Source organism: Symphalangus syndactylus, chromosome 22, assembly GCF_028878055.3.
Source record: "Symphalangus syndactylus isolate Jambi chromosome 22, NHGRI_mSymSyn1-v2.1_pri, whole genome shotgun sequence".
In the NCBI taxonomy this organism is placed as follows: Eukaryota; Metazoa; Chordata; class Mammalia; order Primates; family Hylobatidae; genus Symphalangus; species Symphalangus syndactylus.
In genome coordinates this window covers 21,587,754-21,615,712 of record NC_072444.2, presented here as the reverse complement: position 1 = coordinate 21,615,712, position 27,959 = coordinate 21,587,754, and the positions used below count along the sequence as shown (strand labels likewise).

The 27,959-nt window shown below is 53.5% G+C and overlaps 1 protein-coding gene across 5 annotated transcripts; it reads left to right on the top strand.

The window, feature by feature from the left end:
• The first annotated feature begins 3 nt into the window (after positions 1 to 3).
• Positions 4 to 27,471, top strand: FBLIM1 (filamin binding LIM protein 1). 5 transcript variants are annotated; one of them, XM_063631839.1, is made up of 9 exons: positions 372 to 438; positions 6,138 to 6,192; positions 6,610 to 6,879; positions 10,853 to 11,046; positions 11,985 to 12,087; positions 14,179 to 14,348; positions 18,703 to 18,881; positions 21,541 to 21,658; positions 26,666 to 27,471. In XM_063631839.1, exons 1-9 carry the CDS (start codon positions 436 to 438, stop codon positions 26,777 to 26,779), a joined length of 1,206 nt encoding a protein of 401 aa, XP_063487909.1. In that variant the 5' UTR covers positions 372 to 435; the 3' UTR covers positions 26,780 to 27,471. The 5 variants fall into 5 exon arrangements, with proteins under 5 accessions (XP_055118180.1, XP_055118178.1, XP_063487909.1 ...); XM_055262205.2 differs by lacking the exons at positions 372 to 438; positions 21,541 to 21,658; positions 26,666 to 27,471 and adding an exon at positions 4 to 105 and having other exon boundaries at positions 18,703 to 19,157; XM_055262203.2 differs by lacking the exons at positions 372 to 438; positions 21,541 to 21,658; positions 26,666 to 27,471 and adding an exon at positions 19 to 79 and having other exon boundaries at positions 18,703 to 19,157.
• The last annotated feature ends 488 nt before the right edge of the window (positions 27,472 to 27,959 follow it).

Here is a 27,959-nt window from a genome sequence, read left to right as displayed (position 1 = left end):
CTCCAGGTCTCACGCTTAGTGAACCGCCGCAGAACCCTGGTCAGTTTGACGCAAGACCCTGGCGGATCCCAGAGCCAAAGTAAGCGCTCACCTCCGCCGGACAGGGTAGGTGGGGTCGCCAACCCAGGAGAGCGAGGGAAGGGGAGGGCAGGGACCACTCCCTGTCCATAAAGGACGCGAGGGGGTGGGCAGCGGGGAGGGAAGGAACCCCACCCCGACTCCCCATCTTCCCACCCCCACTCTCCATCCCCCCATCCCCATTCCCCCCCATTCCCACCCCCGGGCCTGTGCCAAGGGGGAGGGGAGGCGTGGTCCAGGGAACAAAGGGAGGGGGAGGGGGCGGCGCGGGGCGCTGCCGGGCAGGTTGGGGGGCAGGTAGGGGCCGCTTCCGCGGGGCGGGAATCCCGCGCCCCCTCCCCCCGAGCCTCACCTTTTATGGTAAAGCGGCGCGGGGCGGCGGGGCGGAGGGAGCCGAGGGGGCGGGGAGGGCGGACGGGCGGAGGGGAGGGGAGGCCCAGCGGCAACGGGCTCCGCTGGCTCGGGCGTCGGATCGGAGCCGCCGGGGCGCGGGCGGCCCAGGTAAGCGGGCCGGGTGGGTGGGGGTCGCGTCCCTTCGTCCCTGTCCCCGGTGCACACAGGTGACAGCGCGGGCAGCGCTCGGCGGGAGCCTGCTCGGTCCCCAGCCGGGACCCCCGGCGCAGCGCCCCTGGAGGGGCCTGCGGGTGGGGGTGCGGTCCTCATGCCCTTTGCGTCCCAGTCTCTTGGTCTCTCTCCCTGGAGTCGGGGAGTCCGCAGGTCCGGGGCAAGGGCTCAGTGAGGCCGGCGGAGGGCCGAGTCCCAGCCCGGGAGCAGGAGCCGGGGACCCGGCGCGCAGGGCGGAAGCTCCCGCACAAAGGGCCAGAGTCCCGCACATGGATCGAATTAAAGCTCCAGTGGCGCCCCGCGGTGACCCCGGCGGCTGCCCTGCTCGGCTGCCTGCGGAGGGTCCTGCGTTTCCGGAGCCCGGGGGAGCTCCAGGCCCCTTTTCCTAGCCAGAGTCAGGCATGGGGAGGAACGGGTCCCGGGGCTGTTCCTCTCTGGGCCTGACGCGCCCGTCTGGGGCTGAGAAGGTGTGGAGATAGGCGATACCTAGGTGTGTGCCCTGGGATGATCTTGGCGTCGGCCCCTACCCCTCACCTCCCGCCCAAGCCTGAGGACCCCGGGGAGAGGCTGGGGCCGCGCCCAGATTTCTGCTCTTAAAGACGCTGTAGGCTCTGTCCGGGTCCTGGAGGCACCCCCCAGCCGAGCCCAGCCCCCGGGCTGCTTCTCCCTCTCAGTTGCTGCCTAACCAGCTGTCCTTCTCTTTGCACCTTCCAAGGGTCTAGACCCTGGGTCTTCTTTCCTTATACGTCCTCTCAGCCGCCCTAGGGACACACTCATTCTCACTTTATGAAAAAACGAGGCCATAGAGTTTCGGTGACCTGTTCGGGGTCACCCCGCAGGAAAGAAGTGGGGCCGCGTGTGAACCCAGCTCTCTACCTTCTCTGTTTCCCTGGGGTGGGAGAGAGGTTGAGGGAACCCCTCCCCAAAGTTGCAAGGTGGGAGGGGTTGGGGCACACCCCGCCACCTCTGCCTAAGTTTAATTCTGGACCCAAAGGTAGACTGCTTTATCCAGTCATTAAAGAACAAAGCTGGCCGGGCGCGGTGGCTCACGCCTGTAATCCCAGCACTTTGGGAGGCCGAGGCGGGCGGATTACCTGAGGTCAGGAGTTGGAGACCAGCCTGGCCAGCATGGTGAAACCCCGTCTCTACTAAAAACACAAAAATTAGCCGGGTGTGGTGGCGGGCGCCTGTAATCCCAGCTACTCGGAGGCTGAGGCACGAGAATCGCTTGAACCCGGGAGGCGGAGGTTGCAGTGAGCCGAGATCGCGCCACTGCGCTCCAGCCTGGGCCACAGAACGAGACTCTGTCTCAAAATAAATAAATAAATAAATAACAAAGCTTAAGCCGGGTGTAGTGGCTCACGCCTGTAATCCCAGCACTCTGGGAGGCCGAGGAGGGCGGATCACATGAGGTCAGGAGTTTGACACCAGCCTGGTCAACATGGTGAAACCCTGTCTTTACCAAAAATACAAAAATTAGCCAGGGGTGGTGGCGTGCGCCTGTGGTCCCAGCTACTCAGAAGGCTGAGGCAGGACAGTCGCTTGAACCTGAGAGATGGAGGTTTCAGTGAGCTGAGATTGCACCACTGCACTCCAGCCTCTGCCACAGAGCAAGATTCTGTCTCAAAAAAAAAAAAAAAAAAAAAAGAACAGAGCTTAAAGGTGGCCCCAGAGGTTTTTTTTTTTTTTTCTTTGTAGGGAATAAGGAGTAGGAAGGAGGACTGTGGGGGTGACCCTCCTGAGCTGCACATCCTCTGCCCCAAGGCTGCAGCCTCTAGCTGGTCTGGGTGGCTGGCCGGATCCCTGCCTCCTTCCTTCCTTTGGACAGGAAATGACTTTCCTTCCCTTTGTTCCCACTTTTCTCCACTTATCCAACTGGAACTGTGATTCGCTCTCTGGGGGAGGAAGAGTGGGGGCGGAGGGTCCCCTGGGCACGGCTGACTGGGAGACAGCCCCCAGGAACTTACATGCAGCCTGCTCCCAGCTGAACCGGTGGCAGTGGGACCAGAGGGAAGCCCGGGCTCCCTCTCCTGATGGGATTGACAGGGCTTTGAAACTCCCCAGCTTAGACCCCCTGGGGCCTGAGGTCCCTGCAGTCACTGCTTGGGAGGTATAGGGGCTGCCCAGCTGTGAACATCTGGCCTCAGTGCTGGACATTTTCCGAGAAGCCAGGCAGATCTGACTTCCGGGAGGAGTGTGGGAAGGGTCAGGGCTGGGTGGGAGGAGGCAGAGGGCCATCCCGAAGGCCCACAGCAGCCCCTGGGGACCAGCCCAGAACATGCCGACCACAAGATTTCTGGTCTGGATTGGGCCATTCTAGAGTGAGAACAGGCCTGGGAACTTGGGCAACTTTGTGCCACCCAAGGAAGGAAAAGTGTGTCTGGGGACGCACTTTTGGATGATGTTCCATTAGAATTCCGAGTGCCATGGATGGCCTGGGAAAGTCACTTAACCTCTTGGAACCTCACAGGGTCCATCTGCAAAGTGGGGGCAGGATGGGCATTTCTTGCAGCTAGATTGAGAGGCTGGTGGGTTTTGAGGCACATATAGCACCTGGCACAGGGCCTGGCACGAGACAAGTGCCTTATCAGCGAGTTGTTTGGTATTTCTTTAAATCTCACATGCACTCTGAACATTGTTGACAAAAATAGATTCTTAAACTTATAACAAAGTGTAAAACTAAAGCCCGTGACAGCCAGCCTAAGCATACATACTTCCAGACATCATTTCCAAACCCAGAAGCAAAAGACAAGTACTTTTAAATAAGTTTTGAAGCTCTTTCCTAATATATTGGTTTCTTCCTCAGAATAGATATTTTATTATCAGACTAAGCTATATATTTTAGCCAAACACATAAACCAACTTAGGAGGAATTTAGGAGCACGTGTTATTGTTTTTATTATCATCCATCAGTCGCTGAGAACCCAAAGTGGCCAGTGCACTTTGAGATAAGGAGGGAAGCCTGAAGAGCGAGATAGAAAAGGAGACATTTTTAGTCCTGGGCACAGGCATTGGGTGCCTGGTGAGGACTGGTGTGCTCACTGGACTCCCAGCTTTCCCACCCGTGGCCCCACCTCGGCGTTGGCCACAGGGACTACTGTCAGCAGGAACTACCTGAGAGATGGGAATAATGTCCTTTTCCTGACATCAGGGTATCAGGGTGCCACCATGCTCTCTGATCTATGCTTTTCTTTCTTTTTTTTTTTTTTTTTTTTGAGACAGAGTTTCACTCTGTCACCCAGGCTGGAGTGCAGTGGCACTGCAACCTCGCCTCCCAGGATTCAAGCGATTCTCCTGCCTCAGCCTCCTAAGTAGCTGGGGACTACAGGTGCAAGCCACCATGCCTGGCTAATTTTTTTTTTTTTTTTTTTTTGAGACGCAGTCTTGCTCTGTCGCCCAGGCTGGAGTGCGGTGGTGCAATCTCGGCTCACTGCAACCTCTGCCTCCTGGGTTCAAAGAGTTCTCTGCCTCAGCCTCCTGAGTAGCTGAGATTACAGGCGCCTGCCACCATGCCCAGCTAATTTTTGTATTTTTAGTAGAGACAGGGTTTCACCATCTTGGCCAGGCTGGTCTTGAACTCCTTACCTCGTGATCCAACCACCTTGCCCTCCCAAAATGCTGAGATTACAGGCATGAGCCTCCACGCCTGGCCTAATTTTTGTATTTTTAGTAGAGACGGTGTTTCACCATGTTGGCCAGGATGGTCTTGAACTCCTGACCTCAAGTGATCGCCCACCTCCCAAAGTGCTGTGATTACAGGTGTGAGCCATCGGGCAGCCAGATCTGGGTTTTGATGCCTGCACTCTGATATCCTTTAGGCACACAAAGAATGCGTCTGAAGGTCAGACGCATCGATAGTGAGCTTGTGAGCCAGGCTGTCCTGCCCTAGGGCTGTCATCGCTTTCATCCACCCTTGGCAGCAGGAAACTGCTCCTGGAGAGGGCCAGGAATCAGGGGCGGCCTTGTGGAGGAGGTGGTGTTTGAGCTGGGCCTCTAAGAGAATGCTGAAATTCACCCTGTGGGGGCAGGACAGGAAAACCGTAGGAGAAACACTGTAAGGCAAGAGAGAGGACATAGAAAGGGCGAGTGGTCCAGGGGCTCAAAGAGGCTGAGGCTGCCACAGTTGGACTTCATCCTGAGGTGGTGGAGAGCCATACTTTTTTTTTTTTTTTTTAGACCGAGTTTCGCTCTTGTTGCCCAGGCTAGAGTGCAATGGTGCCATCTCACCTCACTGCAACCTTCACCCCCACGGGTTCAAGTGATTCTCCTGCCTCAGCCTCCCAAGTAGCTGGGATTACAGGCGCCCGCCAGCACACCCAGCTAATTTTTGTATTTTTAGTAGAGATGGGGTTTCACCATGTTGGCCAGGCTGGTCTCGAACTCCAGACCTCAGGTGATCCACCTGCCTCGGCCTCCCAAAGTGCTGGGACAGAGTCTCGGCCGGGTGCGATGGCTCACACCTGTAATCTCAGCACTTTGGGAGGCTGAGGTGGACGGGTCATGAGGTCAGGAGATCAAGACCATCCTTGATCTCCAGGCGTGGTGGCCGGCGCCTGTAGTCCCAGCTACTCGGGAGGCTGAGGCAGGAGAATGGCATGAACCTGGGAAGTGGAGCTTGCAGTGAGCCAAGATCATGCCACTGCACTCCAGCCTGGGCAACAGAGCAAGATTCCGTCTCAAAAAAAAAAAGACAGAGTCTCGCTCTGTTGCCCAGAATGGAGGGCAGTGGTGCAATCTCGGCTCACCACAACCTCAGCTTCCCAGGTTCAAGCGATTCTCCTGCCTCACCCTCCCAAGTAGCTGGGATTACAGGTGCCCACCACCACGCATGGCTAATTTTTGTATTTTTAGTAAAGATGGGGTTTTACCATGTTGGTCAGGGTGGTCTCGAACTCCCGGCCTCAAGCGATCCCCCCTGCCTCGGCCTCCCAAAATGCTGGGATTACAGCTGTGAGCCACCATGCCCGGCCCATGGAAGGTTATTGAGTAAAGGAGAAAGAGATTGATGCTCTAGAAAGATCAGGGTTAGGAGGTGTGAGACCAGAGGCCATGGAGCCTCCCCATCTCTCCCCTTGCCCCCTGCCCACTGCCCAGGCCTAAACCAGGACCCAGGTTTTGGAGACTGGGTGGAGTGAGAGATTCCGGCACTAGAAGGCAAGCAAGGAGGGTGCTGGCTCGTGTGCAGGGCTGAGAAAGGGCAGAGCAGAGCAAAGTGGCCAAGAGCAGGGGCTCTGGGTTCCAATGCCACCTCACCACCGCGTGACCCTGGACAGGTGACTTCTCTCTGAGTCTCGATTTCTTGATGTGTTAGGTGGGTGATGATAGTGCCCGTCCCGCAGCCAACTTGTGAGTGTTTATGAGTTAATGAGTATAATGTGCTCAGGGCAGAGCAGCTCTTGGTGAGGGCAGCTCTCACTGCGCCCTGCCCACTCTGCCGCCGGAGCCCAGCCCTGATTCCCTGACAGATCCTGATCCGTTCTCTTTCCCTCCCAAAGCGGAGCTGGCCCGAACCTCCAGGACTTCAGCCCTTCCAGGAGAATCTGATACCAGGTGAGGGAGGTCACTTGCGGTGTGGCTCAGTGGGCAGGCGGGACTCCAGGCTGGGAAGAGAAGTCAGCCCTGCTGGGGCTGGGAGCTGAAGCATCTGTTCCTTCCTCACGGGTGTTAGACGAGGAAAAGTGATCTTTGGTGAGGGCTGCCCTTTGCTCCCCTAGGTGTGCAGGTTTGGGGGAGGGGCAGTCAGGACTTTTGGGTCTCACCCCTGTGGCCAAGTTCCCTGGTGGGCCCTGTCTTCCCCAGCAGGACACCCCCACCCCTTCTCTGGCTGGGCTGGGTGCTGGACTGAGTTGTTGAGATGGTAGGGTGGCTGACTTGTCTTTTTGGGAGGAGGGAGGCTCTCTGCCTCTCGGGGGAGGGTATCTGTGTGTCTGGGTGGCAATCCTGTGCCATACCCCACTCCGTCCCTAGCCACACCAGGAGCTGAAACCATGGCCTCAAAGCCTGAGAAGAGGGTGGCATCGTCTGTCTTTATCACCCTGGCACCCCCGCGCCGCGATGTGGCCGTGGCAGAGGAAGTGAGGCAGGCAGTTTGTGAGGCTCAGCGTGGCTGCCCGTGGGAGGCTCCTGCCCCCGTGAAGACACCCGAGGCTGGCTTGGCGGGGAGGCCCAGCCCCTGGACACCCCCTGGCAGGGCTGCAGCCACAGTGCCAGCTGCACCTCTGCAGCTCTCCAATGGAGGTAAGAGCGGAGGGGACTTTGGGGAAGACCAGGTCAGAGGCAGAGGTGAGGAGGAAAGGGCAGGCTCCAGCGTCATTCGTTCATTCATTCATTTGTTTATTGAGTGCCTACTAAGTGCCAGGCAGATTCTGGAACCCAGTTGCCTGGGTGTGAACCCTGGCTTCTCCATTTCTCAGCTGGGTGGGTGATGTTGGCAGGCCACTTAACCTCTCGTGCCTCAGTTTCCTAATCTGTAAAACAGGGATAAAGATAGTACCTCCCTCGGCGTGTGGTTATGAGGATTAAATGAGTTAATACACATGTAAAATGTTTAGCCTTGTCCATGTCACACAGAAAGTGCTGAGAGATAAGGTTTTGAGCTTGCATGAAGCTTCCATTCCCAGTGTAGGGAGCACACATAATGAAAATACAATGTCTGATGTTGGGCAGACACATAGCTCTCATAGAGTAAAGCATGGTGGAGGGGTGAGGAGGGGCAGCTTTTCTGTTTGTTTTGAGACAGAGTCTCACTCTGTTGCCCAGGCTGGAGTGCAGTGGTTCGATTGCAGCTCACTGCAACTTCTGCCTCCCAGGTTCAAGCTATTCTCCTGCCTCAGCCTCACGCCTCTTGAGTAGCTGAGATTACAGGCACGCACCACCACGCCTGGCTAATTTTTGTATTTTTAGTAGACACAGGGTTTTGCCATGTTGTCCAGGCTGGTCTTGAACTCGTGACCTCAGGTGATCTGCCCGCCTCAACCTCCCAAAATGCTGGGATTACAGGTGTGAGCCACCGCGCCTGGCCGAAGGGCAGCTTTTCATAGGGTGCTCAGGATGGCTTCTCTGAAGAGGTGACATTTCAGCTGAAACCTGAATGACAGCAGGAGCTGGCCAGTGGGAGGTGAAGTCTGAGAGGCGGTGCAGAGGCCCTGAGGCAGGAGGGAATTTGGTGGGTGAAGGGTCTTTGAGGCGCGTTTGTTTTCTCCTGGGCTCTGCTGTTCTCTTGCTGTGTGAGCGGAGCGAGCCCACTCCTTGCTCTGGGCCTCAGGGTCCTCTTCTGGAAACTGGAAATTTGGGTGTGGATGTGACCGTTAGTCACAAAATGAACACAGCACTAATGACTATTCCATTCCCTTGGGTCTGGTCGGACTGGCCCTGTTGCCATGGTGACAGGGAGCCTTCCAGTCCTCTTCCCTGTGTCTCATATGGAAAGTCTCAGCCGTTGGGCAGGGCAGGATGAGGAAGGGTGACAGCCCAGGGCCCTGGGGCAGGGGGTGGCTTATCAGCTGACAGGGTACCGGCTGAGATGCTAAGGGGCAGAGGCCAGCCCAGGGTAGCAGCAGAGTCCCTGGAGTCTCCCGGGTACCTAGTCAGGTGTCTTGCTGTCCTAGAGCAGGGCTGGGGCAGCCCTGTCCATCACCACTATAGAAACTGCCTAGTGATGCCGGGTGCGGTGGCTCACGCCTGTAATCCCAGCACTTTGGGAGGCCGAGGCGGGTGGATCACAAGGTCAGGAGTTCGAGACCAGCCTGACCAACATAGTGAAACCCCATCTCTACTAAAAATAAAAAATTAGCTGGGCGTGGTGGCACTTGCCTGTGATCCCAGCTACTCGGGAGGCTGAGGCAGGAGAATTGCTTGAACCTGGGAGGCGGAGGTTGCAGTGAGCCGGGATCGTGCCACTGCACTCCAGCCTGGGTGACAGAGTGAGACTCCATCTCAGAAAAAAAAAAGAAAAAAAAGAAATCACCTAGTGACCAGTAGGAAGTGCTAATTACAGGAAGCCAGAAAGGGGTCAAGACAAGGGGCCACATAGGTTTGAGTGCACGTGGGTTTCCATGGAACATGCTTCCTCCTTGCGACGGATGCTCCCACATTGATCTTTCCTTCCTAATCTCATGTCCCAAGAACACAGGCTCCTCCCAGCCACCTCTCTGTATAGGAGGGTCATCCTGACAAAATTTACACATCAACGGGAAACAAAAAGATGTGCCCCTTCTGGGTGGGCAAGGGAGCCCAGGAAATGTAGGCTAGATGTCAGAATTTCTGGGACATTTTCATGGGTTATTGGGATTATGGGAAGAGGATCTTGGGAGTGTGGGAACAAGATCAAACTTGCCTGGGAAGGGCTGGCCTGTCACTGGTCAGCATGGCTGGCCCTCCGTTTTGTCTGCCAGTTTAATACCTTCAAGCAGAGCACGGGGATCTTGGCGTTCAGTCTCCCTGAAGTGAGATAAGTTTTAGGTGACCAGCTTGGTCATGCGCCTGGTCTGACTGCAGGACACAAAGGCTGGCCCCGGGCCCTGGGAATACTGCCAGCTGCTTGAAGCCGTCTACACCGAAGGCTGCCATCTGCCGTCTGACTAGTACTTGTCCTCTCAGAGTCGTCCTCGAGCGGGTCCGGGACCCCCTCTCTGCCCACCTGCCCTGTGGCCTCAGGTTCCCCTGCTTCTCTCTTGAATTCCTGCCCGCCCATCACAGCCTATGGGCCCTGCACCGGGAGGCAGACACTGGGAGAGGCCACAGCACTCTTACTGCCTCTCCAAGACCTGGTTCCTGACTCTGTGAGCTCATCGGAGCCTCTTTCTCCCACTTCCGCTGAGTCAGCAGCAGCATCACCCAGGCCTGTACCAACACAGTCACTGGGTCTGTTCCAGCACAGCCGCCGGCTCCCACCCCGAGTATCTCTGATTCAGCAGATCTGCCGTGGGGCCTGAGAATTTGCATTTCTTTTTTTTTTTTTTTTTCCAAGACAGGGTCTTGTTCTGTCACCCAAGCTGCAGTGCAGTGCAGTGGCGTGATCACGGCTCACTGTAGCCTCAATCTCCCTGGCTCAAGTGATCCTCCCAAGGAGCTGGGACCACAAGCTCTTGCCACCAAGCCCAGCTAATTTGTGTGTGTGTGTGTGTGTGTGTGTGTGTGTGTGTATGTATATTTTGAGACGAAGTCTCGCTCTGTCGCCCAAGCAGGAGTGCAGTGGTGCGATCTCGGCTCACTGCAACCTCTGCTCCCCAGGTTCAAGCAATTCTCCTGCCTCAGCCTCCCAAGTAGCTAGGATTGCAGGCGCCCACCACCACACCCAGCTAATTTTTGTATTTTTAGTAGAGACAGCGTTTCACCGTGGTTGCCAGGCTGGTCTCAAATTCCTGACCTCAGGTGATCCGCCCACCTCAGCCTCCCAAAGTGCTGGGATTACAGGCGTGAGCCACCGTGCCCAGCCTAATTTTTTTTTTTTTTAGATGGAGTTTTGCTTTTGTTTCCCAGGCTGGAGTGCAGTGGCACAATCTCAGCTCACCGCAACCTCCGCCTCCCGGGTTCAAGTGAATATCCTGCCTTAGCCTCCTAATTAGCTGGGATTATAGGCATGCGCCACCACGCCCAGCTAATTTTGTATTTTTAGTAGAGATGGGGTTTCTCCATGTTGGTCAGGCTGGTCTCAAACTTCCAACCTCAGGTGACCTGCCTGCCTCAGCCCCCCAAAGTGCTGGGATTACAGGCATAAGCCACTGCGCCCAGCTTTTTTTTTTTTTTGAGACAGAGTCTGGCTCTGTCACCCAGGCTGGAGTGTGGTGATGTGATCTAAGCTCACTGCAGCTTAAGCCTCTTGGGCTTAAGTGATCCTCCCACGTCAGCCTCCCAAGTAGCTAGGACTACAGGCCTGTGCTGCCATGCCTGGCTACATTTTTTAAATTTTTAGTAGAATTGAAGTCTCACTACGTTGCCCAGGCTGCACTTGAACTTCTGGGTTCAAGCGAACTGCCTACCTCGGCCTCCCAAAGTGCTGAGATTATATGCACGAGCCACCCTGCCTGGCCTGAGATTTTCTTGCCTAAGAACACACAGCAAATCAGTGGCAGAGTTAGACATGGAACCCACGCCAGGGTGATCCCGACCTGAGCCCTCAGCTACCCTCCGTATGGCCATGTAGGTAAGTAAAACCCTCCCAGGTCCACCTGGGAGGCTCTGACCAGCCCTCTCTCCTCCCCCATTGCAGGATGCCCACCCCCTCCTCCAGTCCTGGATGGTGAGGACGTGCTTCCTGACCTGGACCTCCTCCCTCCCCCTCCACCACCCCCTCCGGTGCTTCTGCCTTCTGAAGAGGAGGCTCCTGCTCCAACGGGGGCCTCATTCATTGCAGACTTAGAGCAGCTGCACCTGTCCCCACCCCCGCCCCTGCCTCCACCACAGGTACTGCCCCCTGCCCCCCGCAATTCCTTGGTTGGGGGGACGGGGAGTCTGGGCATTTGGGGGTTCTAAACCTGGACTTCGGTGCATTCTTCTGCTCAGGGGCAGTCCCTCTTTGAAGCTCTCAGAAGTCCCTATTCAGGCAGGTGAAAATTGGTTAAGTGTTTCAGGGTCTCTGGAGAGGGCTGCCACTGCCTCCCTGCTTCACGCGCTGCAGACACCCGCTTCAGCTCTGAGGAAGACGTTTCCCTGAGTCCGACCTAAATCCCTTAGGCTGCATAGGAAACCTGGATTTTTGTTTGATTGTTTGTTTTTGCGATGGAGTCTCGCTCTGTCACCCAGGCTGGAGTGCAATGGCATGACCTTGGCTCACTGTAGCCTCCACCTCCCAGGTTCAAGTGATTGTCCTGCCACAGTCTCCTGAGTAGCTGGGATTACAGGCACCCGCACCATGCCTGGCTAATTTATTGTACCTTTATAGAGACAGGGTTTCACCATGTTGGTCAGGCTGGTCTCAAACTACTCACCTCACGTGATCCACACGGCTCGGCCTCCCAAAGTGCTGGAATTACGGGTTTGAGCCACTACACCTGGCCAGGAACCTGTTTTTTAACCCTGGGCCCTTAACAGAGGCCATGTAGAAATGGGGGGCGTCACAGGCCAAGGGCTTAGTCCACTTCAGTCCAGCATCTGTGGGGAAGCCTGGTTGCAGGAGAGTCCTTCTAAGTAGGACAAGGAGCAGTGGCTGATCGAGGGACCCCAGTCAGCTGCCACTGTGACCTTCCTGCTGAGAGACTTAGGTAGTTCCCTTGCTTCCCTGGGCCTCGGTTTCCTTCTCGGTACAATGCGGCTAATTGTACCTGTTATCACCCACATGAGGAACAGAGCTGGGAGGGCTGCATGGGGTCCCACTGGATGACTCCCCGTCTGCATCCCCACAGGCCCCAGCGGAGGGACCTTCAGTCCAGCCCAGTCCCCTTAGGCCCGTGGAGGAAGAGCTGCCACCTCCCCCAGCAGAATCTGTTGAGAAAGGGGCATCCACAGGTAGGTGCACAGGGCTGGGAGGACTCTGGGGTGATCTCATGGGGCCAGCATGAGCTTCCAGGTAGAAACCAGGAGAGTGAGGACCCCCCTTCCCATCCCCACCCCAGCTCACGTTACAATGATGGGCTTTGTAGTTGGGCATCCATTTAATTTGTATTGCTTTAGCCTTTTTCTCTTTATACCTAAATTCTATTTAAAATGTTAGTCTGCGGCTGGGCACGGTGGCTCAGGCCTGTAATCCCAGCACTTTGGGAGACTGAGGTGGGCGGATCACGAGGTCAGGAGATCGAGACCATCCTGGCTATCACAGTGAAACCCTGTCTCTACTAAAAATACAAAAAGTTAGCCGGGCGTGGTGGCGGGCGCCTGTAGTCCCAGCTACTCGGGAGACTGAGACAGGAGAATGGCGTGAACCCGGGAGGCAGAGCTTTCATGAGCCGAGATAGTGCCACTGCACTCCAGCCTGGGCGACAGAGCAAAACTCCGTCTCAAAAAAAAAAAAAATTAGTCTGCACAGTTTGCTACGATAGCAAAAATGTCTTGAATTTTTTCTCACTATTTTATTTTCTGACTACCTAATGCCCTCACACGGTGCACAATAAACAGCATGAGTGAGGACACAGTGAGAAGCCTGCAACCTGCCCCATCCCCTTACCACCCGGTTTCCTTCCAGATGGGCGTCCTCTGTCGTTGAGCTCTTGTGTATCCTGCCAAAGACACTATGCACATACGAGCAAATACAAATATGTGCCCACCTGCTCCCTCCCCCCATTTTTCCATAAGTAGCAAACTAGGCCCTTCTGCTGTTCACTTTCTTTCCTTTGTACATCTCAGAGCTGGTCACACATCAGAATATAAAGTGGCTACTGGTTGGGCGCAGTGGCTCACGCCTATAATCCCAGCATTTTGGGAGGCTGAGGCAGGTGGATCACCTGAGGTCATGAGTTCGAGATCAGCCTGGCCAACTTGGTGAAACGCTGTCTCTACTAAAAATACGAAAATTAGCTGGGCGTGGCAATGTGTGCCTGTAATCCCAGCTACTCGGGAGGCTGAGGCAGGAGAATCGCTTGAACCCAGGAGGCGGAGGTTGCACTGAGCTGAGATTGCACTGCTGCTCTCCAGCCTGGGTGACAGAGTGAGCTTCCATCTGAAAAAAATAAAAAAATAAAATAAAATAAATAAACAGTGGCTCCTGACTGGGTGTGGTGGCTCATGACTGTAATCCCAGCACTTTGGGAGGTCAAGGCAGCCAACAATCCCTTTGTCCTCAAATTGCTGTCCAGAATTCCTTATTTACTTATTTTATTTATTTTTATTTTTATTTTTTTAGAGAGAGTCTTACTCTGTCACCAGGCTGGAGTGCAGTGGCATGATCTCGGCTCATTGCAACCTCCGCCTCCTGGGTTCAAGCGATTCTCCTGCCTCAGCCTCCTGAGCGCTGGGACTACAGGCGCCCACCACCACGCCCAGCTAATTTTTGTATTTTTAGTAGAGATGGGGTTTCACCATGTTGGCCAGATGGCCTCAATCTCTTGACCTCATGATCCGCCCTCTTGACCTCATGATCCGCCCACTTGGCCTCCCAAAGTGCTGGGATTACAGGTGTGAGCCACCGCGCCCGGCTCTTTTTTTTTGTTTTGTTTTTCCTGAAACAGAGTCTTGCTCTGTTACCCAGGCTGGAGTGCAGTGGCACAGTCTCGGCTCACTACAACCTCTGCCTCCTAGGTTTAAGTAATTCTCCCACCTCAGCCCCATGAGTAGCTGGGACTACAGGGGCATGCCACTATGCCTGGCTAATTTTTGTATTTTTAGTAGTGATGGGGTTTCACCACGTTGGCCAGACTGGTCTTGAACTCCTGGCCTCAAGTGATCCGCTCACCTTGGCCTCCCAAAGTGCTGGCATTACAGGCGTGAGCCACCATGCCTGACTCAGACTCCTTTTTAATGCTCCTCACGACCCTCTGTATTTGTCATTTGAGGAATTTGCAGATTTAAGACAGAGCCTCGGGTACCCTAAGCATGTTCTGGGTGGTGCCTGGGTACAGTCCTCACAGGCTGGGCTAGTGATGGCCTGTGTCTCCCCTACCCCAGACATCTGTGCCTTCTGCCACAAGACTGTGTCCCCCCGAGAGCTGGCTGTGGAGGCCATGAAGAGGCAGTACCATGCCCAGTGCTTCACGTGCCGCACCTGCCGCCGCCAGCTGGCTGGGCAGAGCTTCTACCAGAAGGATGGGCGACCCCTCTGCGAACCCTGCTACCAGGTAACCCCTGCAGCAGACCTCTGGGTGCCAGGCACTGAGCTGAGCACTTAGAATATGTTGCACCATTTCATTCCCCACACAATCCTGGGAAGTAGGCACTACTGACCCCTTTCACAGATGAGGAAACTGAGGCTCAGAAAGAAGGAGCCCAGTGAAGGCGATTAGTTTCCTAGGGCTGCCTGTAAGAGATCACGACAACCTTGGTGGCTTCTAGCAATACACGTTTATTCTGTCCCAGTTCTGGAGGTCAAAAGTCCAAAATCAGCTTCACTGGGCCAAAACCAATGTGGTGTGCTGTCTGGAGGCTTGAGGGAGAATCCACATCTCTGCCTCTCTGCCTTTTGCAGTTTCTTTTTTTTTTCTTCTTCTTTTTTTTGTGGGGGCGGGGCGCGGGCGGGGAAACGGAGTCTCACTCGTTTGCCCAGGCTGGAGTGCAGTGGCACGATCTCAGCTCACTGCAACCTCTGCCACCCAGGTTCAAGGGATTCTCCTGCCTCAGCCTCCCCAGTAGCTGGGATTATAGGCACCTGACACCACACTTGGCTAATTTTTGTATTTTTGGTAGAGATGGGGTTTCACCATTTTGGCCAGGCTGGTCTTGAACTCCTGACCTTGTGAGCCACCCACCTTGGCCTCCCAAAGTGCTGGGATTACAGGCATGAGCCACTGCGCCCAGTCTCTTTTTTTTTTTTTGAGATGGAGGCTCGTCCTGTCACCCAAGCTGGAGTACAGTCATGCAATCTCGGAACACTGCGACCTCTGCCTCCTGGGTTGAAGCGATTCCCATGTCTCAGCCTCCTGAGTAGCGGGGACTACAGGTGCCTGCCACCACGCCCGACTAATTTTTGTATTTTTAGTAGAGATGGGGTTTCACCGTGTCGGCCAGGCTGCTCTCACTCCTGACCTCAAGGAATCCACCCCCTTGGCATCCCAAAGTGCTGGGATTACAGGTGTGAGCCACCACGCCCGGCCCCTTTTGCAGTTTCTGAAGCTGCATTCTCCTTGACTCCTTCCTCTGCCTTCAAAGCCAGCACTGTAGCATCCCACTTCAGCGGCCCTATTGCCACCTCTGTGTCAAGTTACAGGGACACTTGTGATGGCATTTAGGACCCACCTGGATAATCAGGATAATCTCCCCCATCTTAAGATCCTTAGCTTATCCCATCTGAAAGCCTCTTTTGCTGGGCAAGGTAACATTTGGGGTCCAGAGATAAGGACCGGATATCTTTGGGGGCATCTCTTAGCTACCACATGAGGTCACACGAGATGGCCAAGGAGGTGGGATTCTACTCCACCCCCGTCTGCCTCTGGAGCCTGCCATCAGTCTTGCCACTATCTCCCCTAGAGCCACAGCGTTCCAATGTTTGATCTCACGGAAAACTGTGTTGCTTCCACGTGCCAAGTGCAATTAGGGAGAGCCAGCTGGGATGCCAGCATACTGGAACTTCTAACTCTTGGATGGTTTGTGGTGGCATGTTGAGTGTGGTGACCACCCACAGCCACATCCCCTGGGGATGTGTAGGCCACTCTTTGTGCTTATGAATGAGGAACACCTGGAAATCAGCATTTTGAATCAGTGTCTCAAGTGATTCTCATGCATATAAAAGTTTGAAAACAGCTGATTGAAGGGTTAGAGTATTTGGAGCTGAGACTCTCCAGAAGAATCCAAACAATCCAATCCCAGGCTCACCACCAGTGAGGCACTGTGGGAGGAGAGAGGAGCCAGGCCCTCCCTGCCGTGTCCCTGTGACCCCATCAACATAATGGGGGAGTGTCCCTCAGGGGTGAGACACTGGGGGAGGAGGGGTGTCCAGCTGGAAGCAGCCAGGAGGAAGACTTGAGCAGTGTGCTGGGGAGAGAAGGGCCGTGCCCATGAGAGGTAGGGTGGGAGTGGGAGATGCCCCCACATGTGTCCAGGTGGGGTCAAGGTAAAATGCACAGGAGCACAGCCAGGAAGGAGAGACAGCATGTCCAGGAGAAAAGGTGGAAAGGCTGGTGGAAAGGCTAGAGGGAGGCCCACTGCCCTGCCTCGGGAATCTCTTTGTCATTGCTCCTCATTCCAGAAGGAATTTGAGGCAGCTTCTATGAATGCATGTATACCTGCCAGGCGTGGTGGCTCCCCCCTGCAATCTCAGCACTTTGGGAGGCTGAGGTGGGAGGATTACTTGAGGTCAGGAGTTCGAGACCAGCCTGGGCAACATAGCAACACTCCATCTATATTTTATAATAGTTATTTTTTATTAAAATATGTTTTTAGGCTGGGCACGGTGGCTCACGCCTGTAATTCCAGCACTTTGGGAGGCTGAGGGGGGCGGATCACGAGGTCATGAGATCGAGACCATCTTGGCCAACATGGTGAAACCTTGTCTCTACTAAAAATACAAAAATTAGCTGGGCATGGTGGGGCGTGCCTGTAGTCCCAGCTATTCGGGAGACTGAGGCAGGAGAATCGCTTGAACCTGGGAGGCAGAGGTTGCAGTGAGCAGAGATTGCGCCACTGCACTCCAGCCTGGGCGACAGAGCAAGACTCCGTCTAAAAAAAAAAAAAAAAAAAAAATATGTTTTTAAAGAGAATGCATATATACCTATAGACCACAATAACATGGGTGCACTGAAAAATTCCACGCTATTCTCCCGCCTCAGCCTCTCAAGTAGCTGGGATTACAGGTGCCCACCACCATACCCGGCTATTTTTTGTATTTTTAGTAGAGACGGGGGGTTCACCATGTTGGCCAGGCTTGTCTGGAACTCCTGACCTCAGGAGATCTGCCTGCCTCGGCCTCCCAAAGTCCAGGGATTACAGGCATAAGCCACCTTGCCTGGCACATTTCTTCTTAAAGGCATCATATAAAATTATATTAACTGGCCAGGTGCCGTGGCTCATGCCAGGCCAAGGCAGGCAGATCACCTGAGTTTAGGAGTTTGAGACCAGCCTGACCAAAATGGAAAAACCCTGTCTCTACTAAAAATACAAAAACTAGCCAGGCATGATGGTGCATGCCTGTAATCCCAGCTACTTGGGAGGCTGAGGCAGGAGAATTGCTTGAACCCAGGAGGCAGAGGCTGCAGTGAGTCAAGATCAAACCACTGCACTCCAGTCTGGGCGACAGAGCAGGACTCCATCTCAAAAAAAAAGAAAAAGCCTGGGCACGGTGATTCATGCCTGTAATCCCAGCACTTTGGGAGGCCGAGGCAGGCGGATCACCTGAGGTCAGGAGTTTGAGACCAGCCTGACCAACATGGAGAAACCCCGTCTCTACTAAAAATACAAAAAATTAGCCAGGTGTGGTGGCACATGTCTGTAATCCCAGCTACTTGGGAGGCTGAGGCAGGAGAATTGCTTTAACCCGGGAAACAAGGTTGTGGTGAGCCAAGATTGCACCATTGCCCTTCAGCCTAGGTGACAAGAGCGAAACTCCATCTCAGAAAAAAAAAAGTAGCTCTCATGCTAAGTGTTCTTCCCACAATAAAACAATTTTTTAAAGACTGCAATAATACTATGATATGTAAAATAAAGACATCCAAACAGAAGGAAAATCAAAATAGAAAGTGAGACGAGATCAAAGGGAATGTTACTACCCAAAATGTGTGAGGAAGCCAGACACGGTGGCTCACGCCTGTAATCCCAGCACTTTGGGAGGCTTAAGGTGGGTTGATCACTTGAGGTCAGGAGTTTGAAACCAGCCTGGCCAACATGGTGAAACACCGTGTCTACAAAAAATTAGCCGGGCGTGGCGGCGCGCACCTGTAGTCCCAGCTACTCAGGAGGCTGAGGCAGGAGAATCACTTGAACCTCAGGTAGAGGATGCAGTGAGCTGAGATTGGGGCATTGCACTCCAGCCTCAGTAACAGAGTGAGACTGTCCCAAAACAAAACAAGAATGAAATAACAACAAAAAGCCCTATAATGGTTTCTAAACGTGAAATGTGGAATTTGGCTCTGAGCTTCCAAGTGGCCAAATGGAAAAGGGAAAGAATTTCAAGGCTTCTTGTCTGTATGATGAAAGCATCCAATTCTCCTGAGAATTCCTTTTCCTGACCCTGAGGTTTAGGCAAGGTTTCTCCTATGAGCTCTGTGGACCCTGGCCGTAAACATATCCCAGTAACAACAAGAAATGCAGCCATAGCATCAGGGCATCAGGGCAGTATTCCTTGCTGTAAGCCAAGGATGCAAGGCTAAGCTCAATTTGTTAAAAGCAATGGTGGAGGTTTTGGGCGATAGTTACAGGTTGTCTGCAGGCCTCTTCTGTACTTCCCAGTTCCTGGGCCCCTGAGGGCAGCCTCTCAGAAGAGACGACCCTCGTGGGTTGGGGTGGGTGTGTCGTGGATGGCTCTGGCAGTGGCCTCTGTCCCAGGACACACTGGAGAGGTGCGGCAAGTGTGGCGAGGTGGTCTGGCACCACATCATCAGGGCCCTGGGCCAGGCCTTCCACCCCTCCTGCTTCACGTGTGTGACCTGCGCCCGGTGCATTGGAGATGAGAGCTTTGCCCTGGGCAGCCAGAACGAGGTGTACTGCCTGGACGACTTCTACAGGTACGAGAGGGGTTTGTGCACCAGGTGGGTTGCAGGGACAGGGCGAGACCCAAGCAGGATGAAGGAGCTGAGCCTGAGTCCTGGGTGCTGGGCCAGAGTTTCCTGTCTTCTGGTTTATTATAAAGAATATTACAGGGCTGGGCTGGGCGCAGTGGCTCACGCCTGTAATCCCAGCACTTTGGGAGGCCGAGACGGGTGGATCATGTGGTCAGGAGATCGAGACCATCCTGGCTAACACGGTGAAACCCCGTCTCTACTAAAAATACAAAAAAAATTAGCCGGGCGCGGTGGCAGGCGCCTGTAGTCCCCCAGCTACTTGGGAGGCTGAGGCAGGAGAATGGCGTGAACCTGGGAGGCAGAGCTTGCAGTGGGCCGAGATTGTGCCACTGCACTCCAGCCTCGGTGACAGAGTGAGACTCTGTCTCAAAGAAAAAAAAAAAAAAAAAAAGAATATTACAGGGCTGGACACAGTGGCTCACACCTGTAATCCCAGCCCTTTGGGAGGCCAAGGTGGGCAGATTATGAGGTCAGGAGTTTGAGGCCAGCCTGGCCAATATGGTAAAACCCTGTCTCTACAAAAAATAGAAAAATTAGCTGAGCATGGTGGTGTGTGCCTGTAGTCCCTGCTACTTGGGAGGCTGAGGCAGAAGAATCGCTTGAACCCGGGAGGTGGAGTTTGCAGTGAGCCAAGATCGCACCACTGCACTCCAGCCTAGGTGACAGAGTGAGACTCTGTCTCAAAAAAAAAAAAAAAGGATATTACAGCAATACAGACAGACATGTGAAGAGATGCCTAGGATGAGGTCTAGGGGAAGGGGCAAGGAGCTTCCATGCCCTCCCTCCCCAAGTGTGCCACCTCCAAGAACTCCTGCATGTTCAGCCACCTGAAAGCTCCCGAACCCTGTCCTTTTGGGCCTTCTATGGAGACGTCATTGGATAGGCATGATTGACCACCCGCTAGAAATTCAACTGGAGGAAAAGGGTATGGTGGAAGCTAATAAACTGAGAAGGAAACCCAGCAGGGCCTGTCCACAGTCATCTTGGTCTCTCTGTGCAGCTTTTCTTCCTCTAGGATGGAGGGCAGGATTCTCCCTGGAATGAATGAAGGGCTTATGACTCATAGTCAGATAAGGCAGGCCAGAGAATTTCTTTATGGCCAGTTCCCAGCAAGAAAGGTGGGAGAAGATTCCTGCCTTGGGGAGAAAAAGGAACAGGCAAAAGGTTAGGGAGAAATTCTGTTTTCTTTTTTTTTTTTTTTTTTTTGAATCGGAGTCTCGCTCTGTCGCCCAGGCTGGAGTGCAGTGGTGCGATCTCGGCTCACTGCAAGCTCCGCCTCCCGGGTTTACACCATTCTCCTGCCTCAGCCTCTCCGAGTAGCTGGGACTACAGGCGCCCGCCACCACGCCCGGCTAATTTTTTGTATTTTTAGTAGAGACGGGGTTTCACCGTGGTCTCGATCTCCTGACCTCGTGATCTGCCCGCCTCGGCCTTCCAAAGTGCTGGGATTACAAGCGTGAGCCACCGCGCCCGGCCTGAAATTCTGTTTTCTAAGGCCTGAAGTGCCCAATGTTATAACAAGTGCTATGGGAGTTATGAGCCCAGCAGGATCTATAGACAAAAACATATGTAAAAAACACACATGGGGCTGGGCCCGGTGGCTCACGCCTGTAATCCCAGCACTTTGGGAGGCCAAGGCAGAGGTTGCAGTGAGCCGAGATCGCACCACTGCACCCCAGCCTGGGCAGCAGAGCTAGACTCCATCCCAAACAAAACAAAAAACTAAAAAATACATACAATGTCACAGGCAGGTACGATTAAGGGTTCTGTTTTACCACCCAAAGCACACAGCAGCTAAGTACCCAAAGTCTCTCCACAGGTTAGTATTGAAGCTCTTGGTAAGTATGCACATCCCCAAGGACCTGACTTTGGGGCCCTGCTCTGAAAGCCCAGACCTCGGGGTCTGCCCTTGGAGCTGAATGATGCAGTGGGGGCACACAGATATCTGTTGGACTCAATCCCTGCCCATAAGTTGCTCACCACTCAAGGGGAGAGACAGATGTGCCTCTTAAGAAAGAAAGACGTACTGGCTGGGCATGGTGGCTCACGCCTGTAATCCCAGCACTTTGGGAGGCCAAGGTGGGCAGATCACGAGCTCAGGAGTTCAAGGCCAGCCTGACCAACATGGTGAAACCCCCGTCTCTACTAAAAATGCAAAAATTAGCTGGGCATGGTGGTGCCTGCCTATAGTCCCAGCTACTCAGGAGGCTGAGGCAGGAGAATCACTTGAACCTGGGAGGTAGAGGTTGCAGTGAGCTGAGGTTGCATCATTGCGCTCCAGCCTGGGTGACAAGAGCAAAAAAACTCAATCTCAAAAAAAAAAAAAAGACAGATGAGATGTGTCCCAGCCCCACTGAACACAGTTCTCAATTCAGACAATCTCCAGTGATGCTGGGAAACCAGGTCTCCTTACACAGGTCTCTCCACCTGCTCCTGCCAGGAAGAAACAGACATCTCTGCTTATAGCTGCCAGTGCAGTCCCATAGCAACGGGACTGAAATTGCTCAGGAGGTGAACACCAGCCAGCCCGAGTTCTGACAGCTAATTAATTTCTGTGGTTGTGGCATGAACGCCTCCCAAGCATGGGTTCCTTTGCTTCTAGGAAATTCGCCCCCGTCTGCAGCATCTGTGAAAATCCCATCATCCCTCGGGATGGGAAAGATGCCTTCAAAATCGAATGCATGGGAAGAAACTTCCATGAAAATTGCTACAGGTGTGAGGTGAGTGGAGCCCAGGTGGTTTAATAACATTCCATTGCTGTGTGCCAGGCCCTTAGCTGGGTTGCTTGGACACGGGGGCAGGTCAGCGTGGGGGCTGTGCTCTCAAATTGCTCACTATCTAGTAGGAGAAACAAAAGATACTGGAAATACAACTATAGTCTATTATCAACTCTTTGCGTTAATAAGAAACCAAACTCAAGTTGCTTTCTCCAGAGAAGGGAATCTGTTGGCTCATGGTGCTGGGATCACTGATGGTATTGAGTGATGGCATCAGGACTCTCTCCATCTTTTTTTTTTTTTTTGACACAGTCTTACTCTTTTTGCCAGGCTGGATCTCAGCTCACTGCAACCTCCACCTCCAGGGTTCAGCAATTCTCCTGCCTCAGCCTCCCGAGTAGCTGGGATTATAGGCACGCACCACCACACCTGGCTAATTTTTGTATTTTTAGTAGAGATGGGGTTTAACCAGGTTGACCAGGCTGGTCTCCAACTCCTGACCTCAGGTGATCCGCCCACCTCCGCCTCCTAAAGAGCTGGGATTACAGGCATGAGGCACCATGCCCAGCCTCTTTCCATCTATTGGCTCTCCCTTGTTTGTGTGTTTGCTTCATTTTCTCTGCCTGTGGGCTGGCCTTCTCTGTGGGGAGGTGGGGCACAGTGCATGGGCATAGGTGGCCCAGGTTTGCATCTCCCCAGCTTAGAAACCCTAGGGGAAAGAGAGAGCACACCCCCTCCAGGGAAGCCAGACAGTCCCTAGAAGGCCTCTGATCACCCCAGCTAGGATCACATGCTCATTCGGGGCCAGTCACTGGCTGGCGTGCTAGGATTGATAACCCCTGGGGCCAGGGAGGCAGAACCATATAAAAAAGAGGGGTTGTTACAACTGGAGGAAGGGAGAAGAGGATGCTGGACAGATCCATACCACAGTGCCTTTTCCAGATGCTGGGCAAGAGAATGTAGAAATCAGCTTTGGGGGCCTGGTGCAGTGGCTCACACCTGCAATCCCAGCACTTTGGGAAGCTGAGATGGGTGCATTACTTGAGCTCAGGAGCTCGAGACCAGCCTGGACAACATGGTGAAACCCCGTCTTAAAAATAAATAAATAAAAATAAAAAATAAATCAGCTTTGGGATAAAGAAGGCAGTGATGGTCTAACCAGGGTGGTAGAATCAAAGGCACTCATGTAGGAGGCAATGCTTGACTGGGCCTTGCAGGATGAGTAGGAGTTTGCCAGATATTCATAGAAGGGAGAAGAAGTCCAGAAAGGTGAAAAGAGCTGCAAAAATCCATGGTAACACGAGCAAGCCTGAAGAATCAGAGGAAGTGGAAGCTTCTTTTTCTTTTTTTTTTTTTTTTTTCTTTTTTTTGAGATGGGGTTTCACTCGTGTTGCCCAGGCTGGAGTGCAATGGCGTGATCTCAGCTCACTGCAACCTCCACCTCCTGAGTTCAAGCGATTCTCCTGCCTCAGCCTCCCGAGTAATTGGGATTACAGGCATGCACCACCACGCCTAGCTAATGTTTTGTATGTTTAGTAAAGACGTGGTTTCTCCATGTTGGTCAGGCTGGTCTCAAACTCCTGACCTCAGGTGATCTGCCTACCTCAGCTTCCCAAAGTGCTGGGATTACAGGCGTGAGCCACTGTGTCCAGCCTTTTTTTTTTTTTTTTTTTTTTTTGAGACAGTCCCACTCTGTCTCCCAGGCTAGAGTGCAGTGGCATGATCTTGGCTTACTGCAACCTCCAGCTCCCTGGTTCAAGCAATTCTCCCTGCCTAAGCCTCCTGAGTAGCTGGGATTACAGGTGCCCACCACCATGCCCAGCTAATTTTTGTATTTTTAGTAGAGATGGTGCTTCTCCATGTTGGCCAGGCTGGTCTTGAACTCCTGACCTCAGGTGATCCGCCTGCCTCGGCCTCCCAAAGTTCTGGGATTACAGGCGTGAGCCACTGCACCCAGCCTAGATCAACTCTTTTGAATGTTACTTTTTCATTTAAAAATTGTCTCTTTTAAATTGTTTTTATTACATTTTTATTTATTTATTTATTTATTTATTTATTTATTTATTTATTTTGAGATGGCGTCTCACTCTGTCACCCAGGCTGGAGTGCAGTAGTGCGATCTCAGGTCACTGCAACCTCCACCTCCTGGGTTCATGCGGTTCTCCTGCCTCAGCCTCTCGAGCAGCTGGGACTACAGGCGTGTGCCACCACACCTGGCTAATTTTTGTATTTAGTAGAGATGGGATTTCACCACGTTGGCCAGGCTGGTCTTGAACTCCTGACCTCAAGTGATCCACCTGCCTCAGCCTCCCAGAGTGCTGGGATTACAGGTGTGAGCCACTGTGCCCGGACAGAAGTGGAAGTTTGTAGATGTGACTGGAGTGTAGAGGGCTGAGGTTATGGTTAATGATTAGGCCAGAGAGAAGGAAAGGGCTACAGTGCCAGGCTAGAGAGTCTGGACTTCAGGCTGCAGAGAGAGGTCAGGTTGAGATGGGCGAGCTGATTAGAAGCTGGTGCAGTTGTCCCAGGAAGAAGTGCCCAGGAGTCGTCACATGTGGCTTGGCTATCAGAAGGGTCCTATGCTAGCTTTAAAGTTCTGCTATTGCTGTCTTTAAATTCTTGATTTTTGTTTGTTTGTTTTTAATAGAGACAGAGACTGGAGTCAGGCTGGAGTGCAGTAGTGTGATCATAGGTCATTGTAGTCTTGAACTTTTGGGCTCAAGCAGTTCTCTCACCTTAGCATCCTGAGTAGCTGGAAGTACAGGTGTGCACCACCACGCCCAGCTAATTTTCTTATTTTTAAAATTTTTGTAGAGATGACTTCTCTACAGAAATTTACCCAGGCTGGTCTTGAACTCCTGGGCTCAAGTGATCCTCTCACCTTGGCCTCCCAAAGTGCTGAGATCACATGCATGAGCCACTATGCACAGCCTGAAATTCTTAATTTTTTTTTTATTTTAGAGACTGAGTCTCACTTTGTTACCCAAGCTGGAGTACAGTGGCGCTATCTCGGCTCACTGCAACCTCTGCCTCTCAGGTTCAAGCAATTCTCTTGCCTCAGCCTCCCGAGTAGCTGGAATGACAGGCTCACACCACCATGCCCGGGTAATTTTTTGTATTTTTAGTAGAGACGGGGTTTTGCCATGTTGGCCAGGCTGGTGTTGAACTCCTGATCTCAAGTCTGCCCACCTTGGCCTCCCAAAGTGCTAGGTGGCGTGAGCCACCACACCCAGCCAAAATTCTTAATTTCTGAACAAGGGGCCCCACATTTTTTTTTTTTTTTGAGACAGAGTCTCGCTCTGTCGCCCAGGCTGGAGTGCAGTGGCACGATCTCGGCTCACTGCAAGCTCCGCCTCCCGGGTTCGCGCCATTCTCCTGCCTCAGCCTCCCGAGTAGCTGGGACTACAGGCGCCTGCCACCACGCCCAGCTAATTTTTTGTATTTTTAGTAGAGACGGGGTTTCACTGTGTTAGCCAGGATGGTCTCGATCTCCTGACCTCGTGATCCGCCCGCCTCAGCCTCCCAAAGTGCTGGGCTTACAGGCGTAAGCCACTGCGCCCAGCCCCCTATAAGGACTCTTTTGTGGGATCAGTGCAGCTTCTAAAGGGTGCCCAGAACCAAGTATCTGCACACAAATTGTCTCCTCTGTTATTCTCTAGCATGTGCCCCGGTGAGGTTTCTGGGGCAGAACAGTGACGCTGGTAGAGTTTGGGCCCCGAGTCCCGTGTTCCTCATTCTGAAATCCTTTGGTGATTTGAAAAATAGAAAATATTAATGTTTGTGCTGGTGTTGAAGCTGTGTGGGCCGTGGAGTCACAGAAAGGCCCCTGGAGCCAGAGCCTGGAGACCCAGTCTGGTCCCAGCTCCAGAACCAGCTGTGTGACCTGGGGCAGGGCCCACTCCTCCCTGGACCTTGGTATCCCACCTGTGAAATGAAAGGACTGGACTAGATTCAGGCACTCATCAGCAAATACCCATAGCCTGTGCTGGGATGGGGACTTGGCCGTAAACAGGGTTCCTGTCTCGTAGAACTTACGTTCCTTTTTTTTTTTTTTTTTTTTTGACACGGAGTCTTGCTCTGTCGCCCAGGCTGGAGTGCAGTGGCGCGATCTCAGCTCACTGCAAGCTCTGCCTCCCGGGTTCACGCCATTCTCCTGCCTCAGCCTCCCGCGTAGCTGGGACTACAGGCACCCGCCACCATGCCCAGCTAATTTTTTGTATTTTTAGTAGAGACGGGGTTTCACTGTGTTAGCCAGGATGGTCTCTTATCTCCTGACCTTGTGATCCGCCCGCCTCAGCCTCCCAAAGTGCTGGGATTATAGGCATGAACCATCATGCCCGCCCAGAACTTATGTTCTAAAGGGGTTATTGAGGCTGGGCGCAGTGGCTCACACCTGTAATCCCAGCATGGGAAGCCAAGGTGGGTGGATCACTTGAGGTCAAGAGGTTTGAGACCAGCCTGACCAACATGGCAAAACCCTGTCTACTAAAAATACAAAAATTAGCTGGGTGTGTTGGCACACGCCTGTAATCGCAGCTACCTGGGAGGCAGGAGAATCGCTTGAACCTGGGAAGCAGAGGTTGCAGTGAGCCGAGATTGTACCACTGCACTCCAGCCTGGGCGACAGAGCAAGACTGTCTCAAAATAAATAAATTATAAAAACAAATTTTAAACAATAATAAAGGGACTATTAAGGCTCTTCTAGCCCCAACTTTCCCTGAACCCTCAGGGGACTTCCCCAGGTGTCCTTAGTTCTCCTGACGGTGAATGTCTGTCCTCACCGGCGCCTCCACGTGGATTAAAGCCTCCGTGTGTGTCTGTGTCTCGTCTTCCCTTATGGAGACCTGGCCCTGGTGTTGGGAGGGCAGCAGTGAGCAGCCTCCTTCCTCCCGCTTAGGGAGTGCATCCACTCATGCAGTTGGTTTATTCGGCAGATGCCAAGTGAGTCCCTCCCCTGTGGAGGCAGCGTCCAGGCCCAGGGCGGGTCCGCATGTGTCTTTGTCTCCCCAGGACTGCAGGATCCTCCTGTCTGTCGAGCCCACAGACCAAGGCTGCTACGCCCTGAACAACCGTCTCTTCTGCAAGCCATGCCACGTGAAGCGGAGTGCTGCGGGGTGCTGCTGAGAGTGCCCGCTGGGCAGTGAACAGACCACTAGCCCCGGCTGGGGCCCTTCCCTGACTTGGTTTCCCTTCGTGACCTGCTCTTGCACACTTTCCTTCTGAGCCTCCACGGGGACCAGCCTGCAAGTCGGCCCAGCCTGTCCAGGATACAGTGGGGCTGAGCACCCCCAGGCCTTCCACTCCTCCTCTACCCTCTGGGCGCCAGAAGGCTCCTGGACCATGAGCTTCACCCCCAGAATTCCCTGCTGGCCCTGCCCCACTTCCAGGGAAAAGCTGGGGGAAGTTGGACCCCTCTCATTGACTAGCTGTCTGGTAGGGATGCTGGGACCAGCCTGGCTTGCCGGGTTGAGCTGTTTGAGGAAAAACTCCAAGGTCTCTTAAAAAGTGCTTTTTAGAGGCTGGGCGTGGTGGCTCACGCTTGTAATCCCAGCACTTTGGTGGGTGGATCACCTGAGGTCAGGAGTTCAAGACCAGCCTGGCCAACATGGTGAAACCCTGTCTTGCCGGGCGCAGTGGCTCACGCTTGTAATCCCAGCACTTTGGGAGGCCGAGGCGGGCGGATCACGAGGTCAGGAGATCGAGACCACAGTGAAACCCCGTCTCTACTAAAAATACAAAAAAAATTAGCCGGGCGTGGTGGCGGGTGCCTGTAGTCCCAGCTACTCAGAGAGGCTGAGGCAGGAGAATGGCGTGAACCCGGGAGGCGGAGCTTGCAGTGAGCCGAGATCGCGCCACTGCACTCCAGCCTGGGCGACAGAGCGAGACTCCGTCCCAAAAAAAAAAAAAAAAAAAAGAAACCCTGTCTCTACTAAAAATAGAAAAATTAGCTGGGCATGGTAGCAGGTGCCTGTAATCCCAGCTACTGGGGAAAGCTGAGGCAGGAGAATCGCTTGAATCTGGAAGGCAGAGTTTGCAGTGAGATTGCACCATTGCATTCTAGCCTGGGTGACAAGAGGGAAACTCCGTCTCAAAAAGAAAAAAAAAAAGTGCCTTTTAGGCCGGACGTGGTGGCTCATGCCTGTAATCCCAGCACTTTGGGAGGCCAAGGCAGGCAGATCACTTAAGGTCAGGAGTTTGAGACCAACCTGGCCAACACAGCAAAACCCCGTTTCTACTAAAAATACAAAAATTAGCCTGGGTGTGGTGGTGCGTGCCTATAACCCCAGCTACTTGGGAGGCTGAG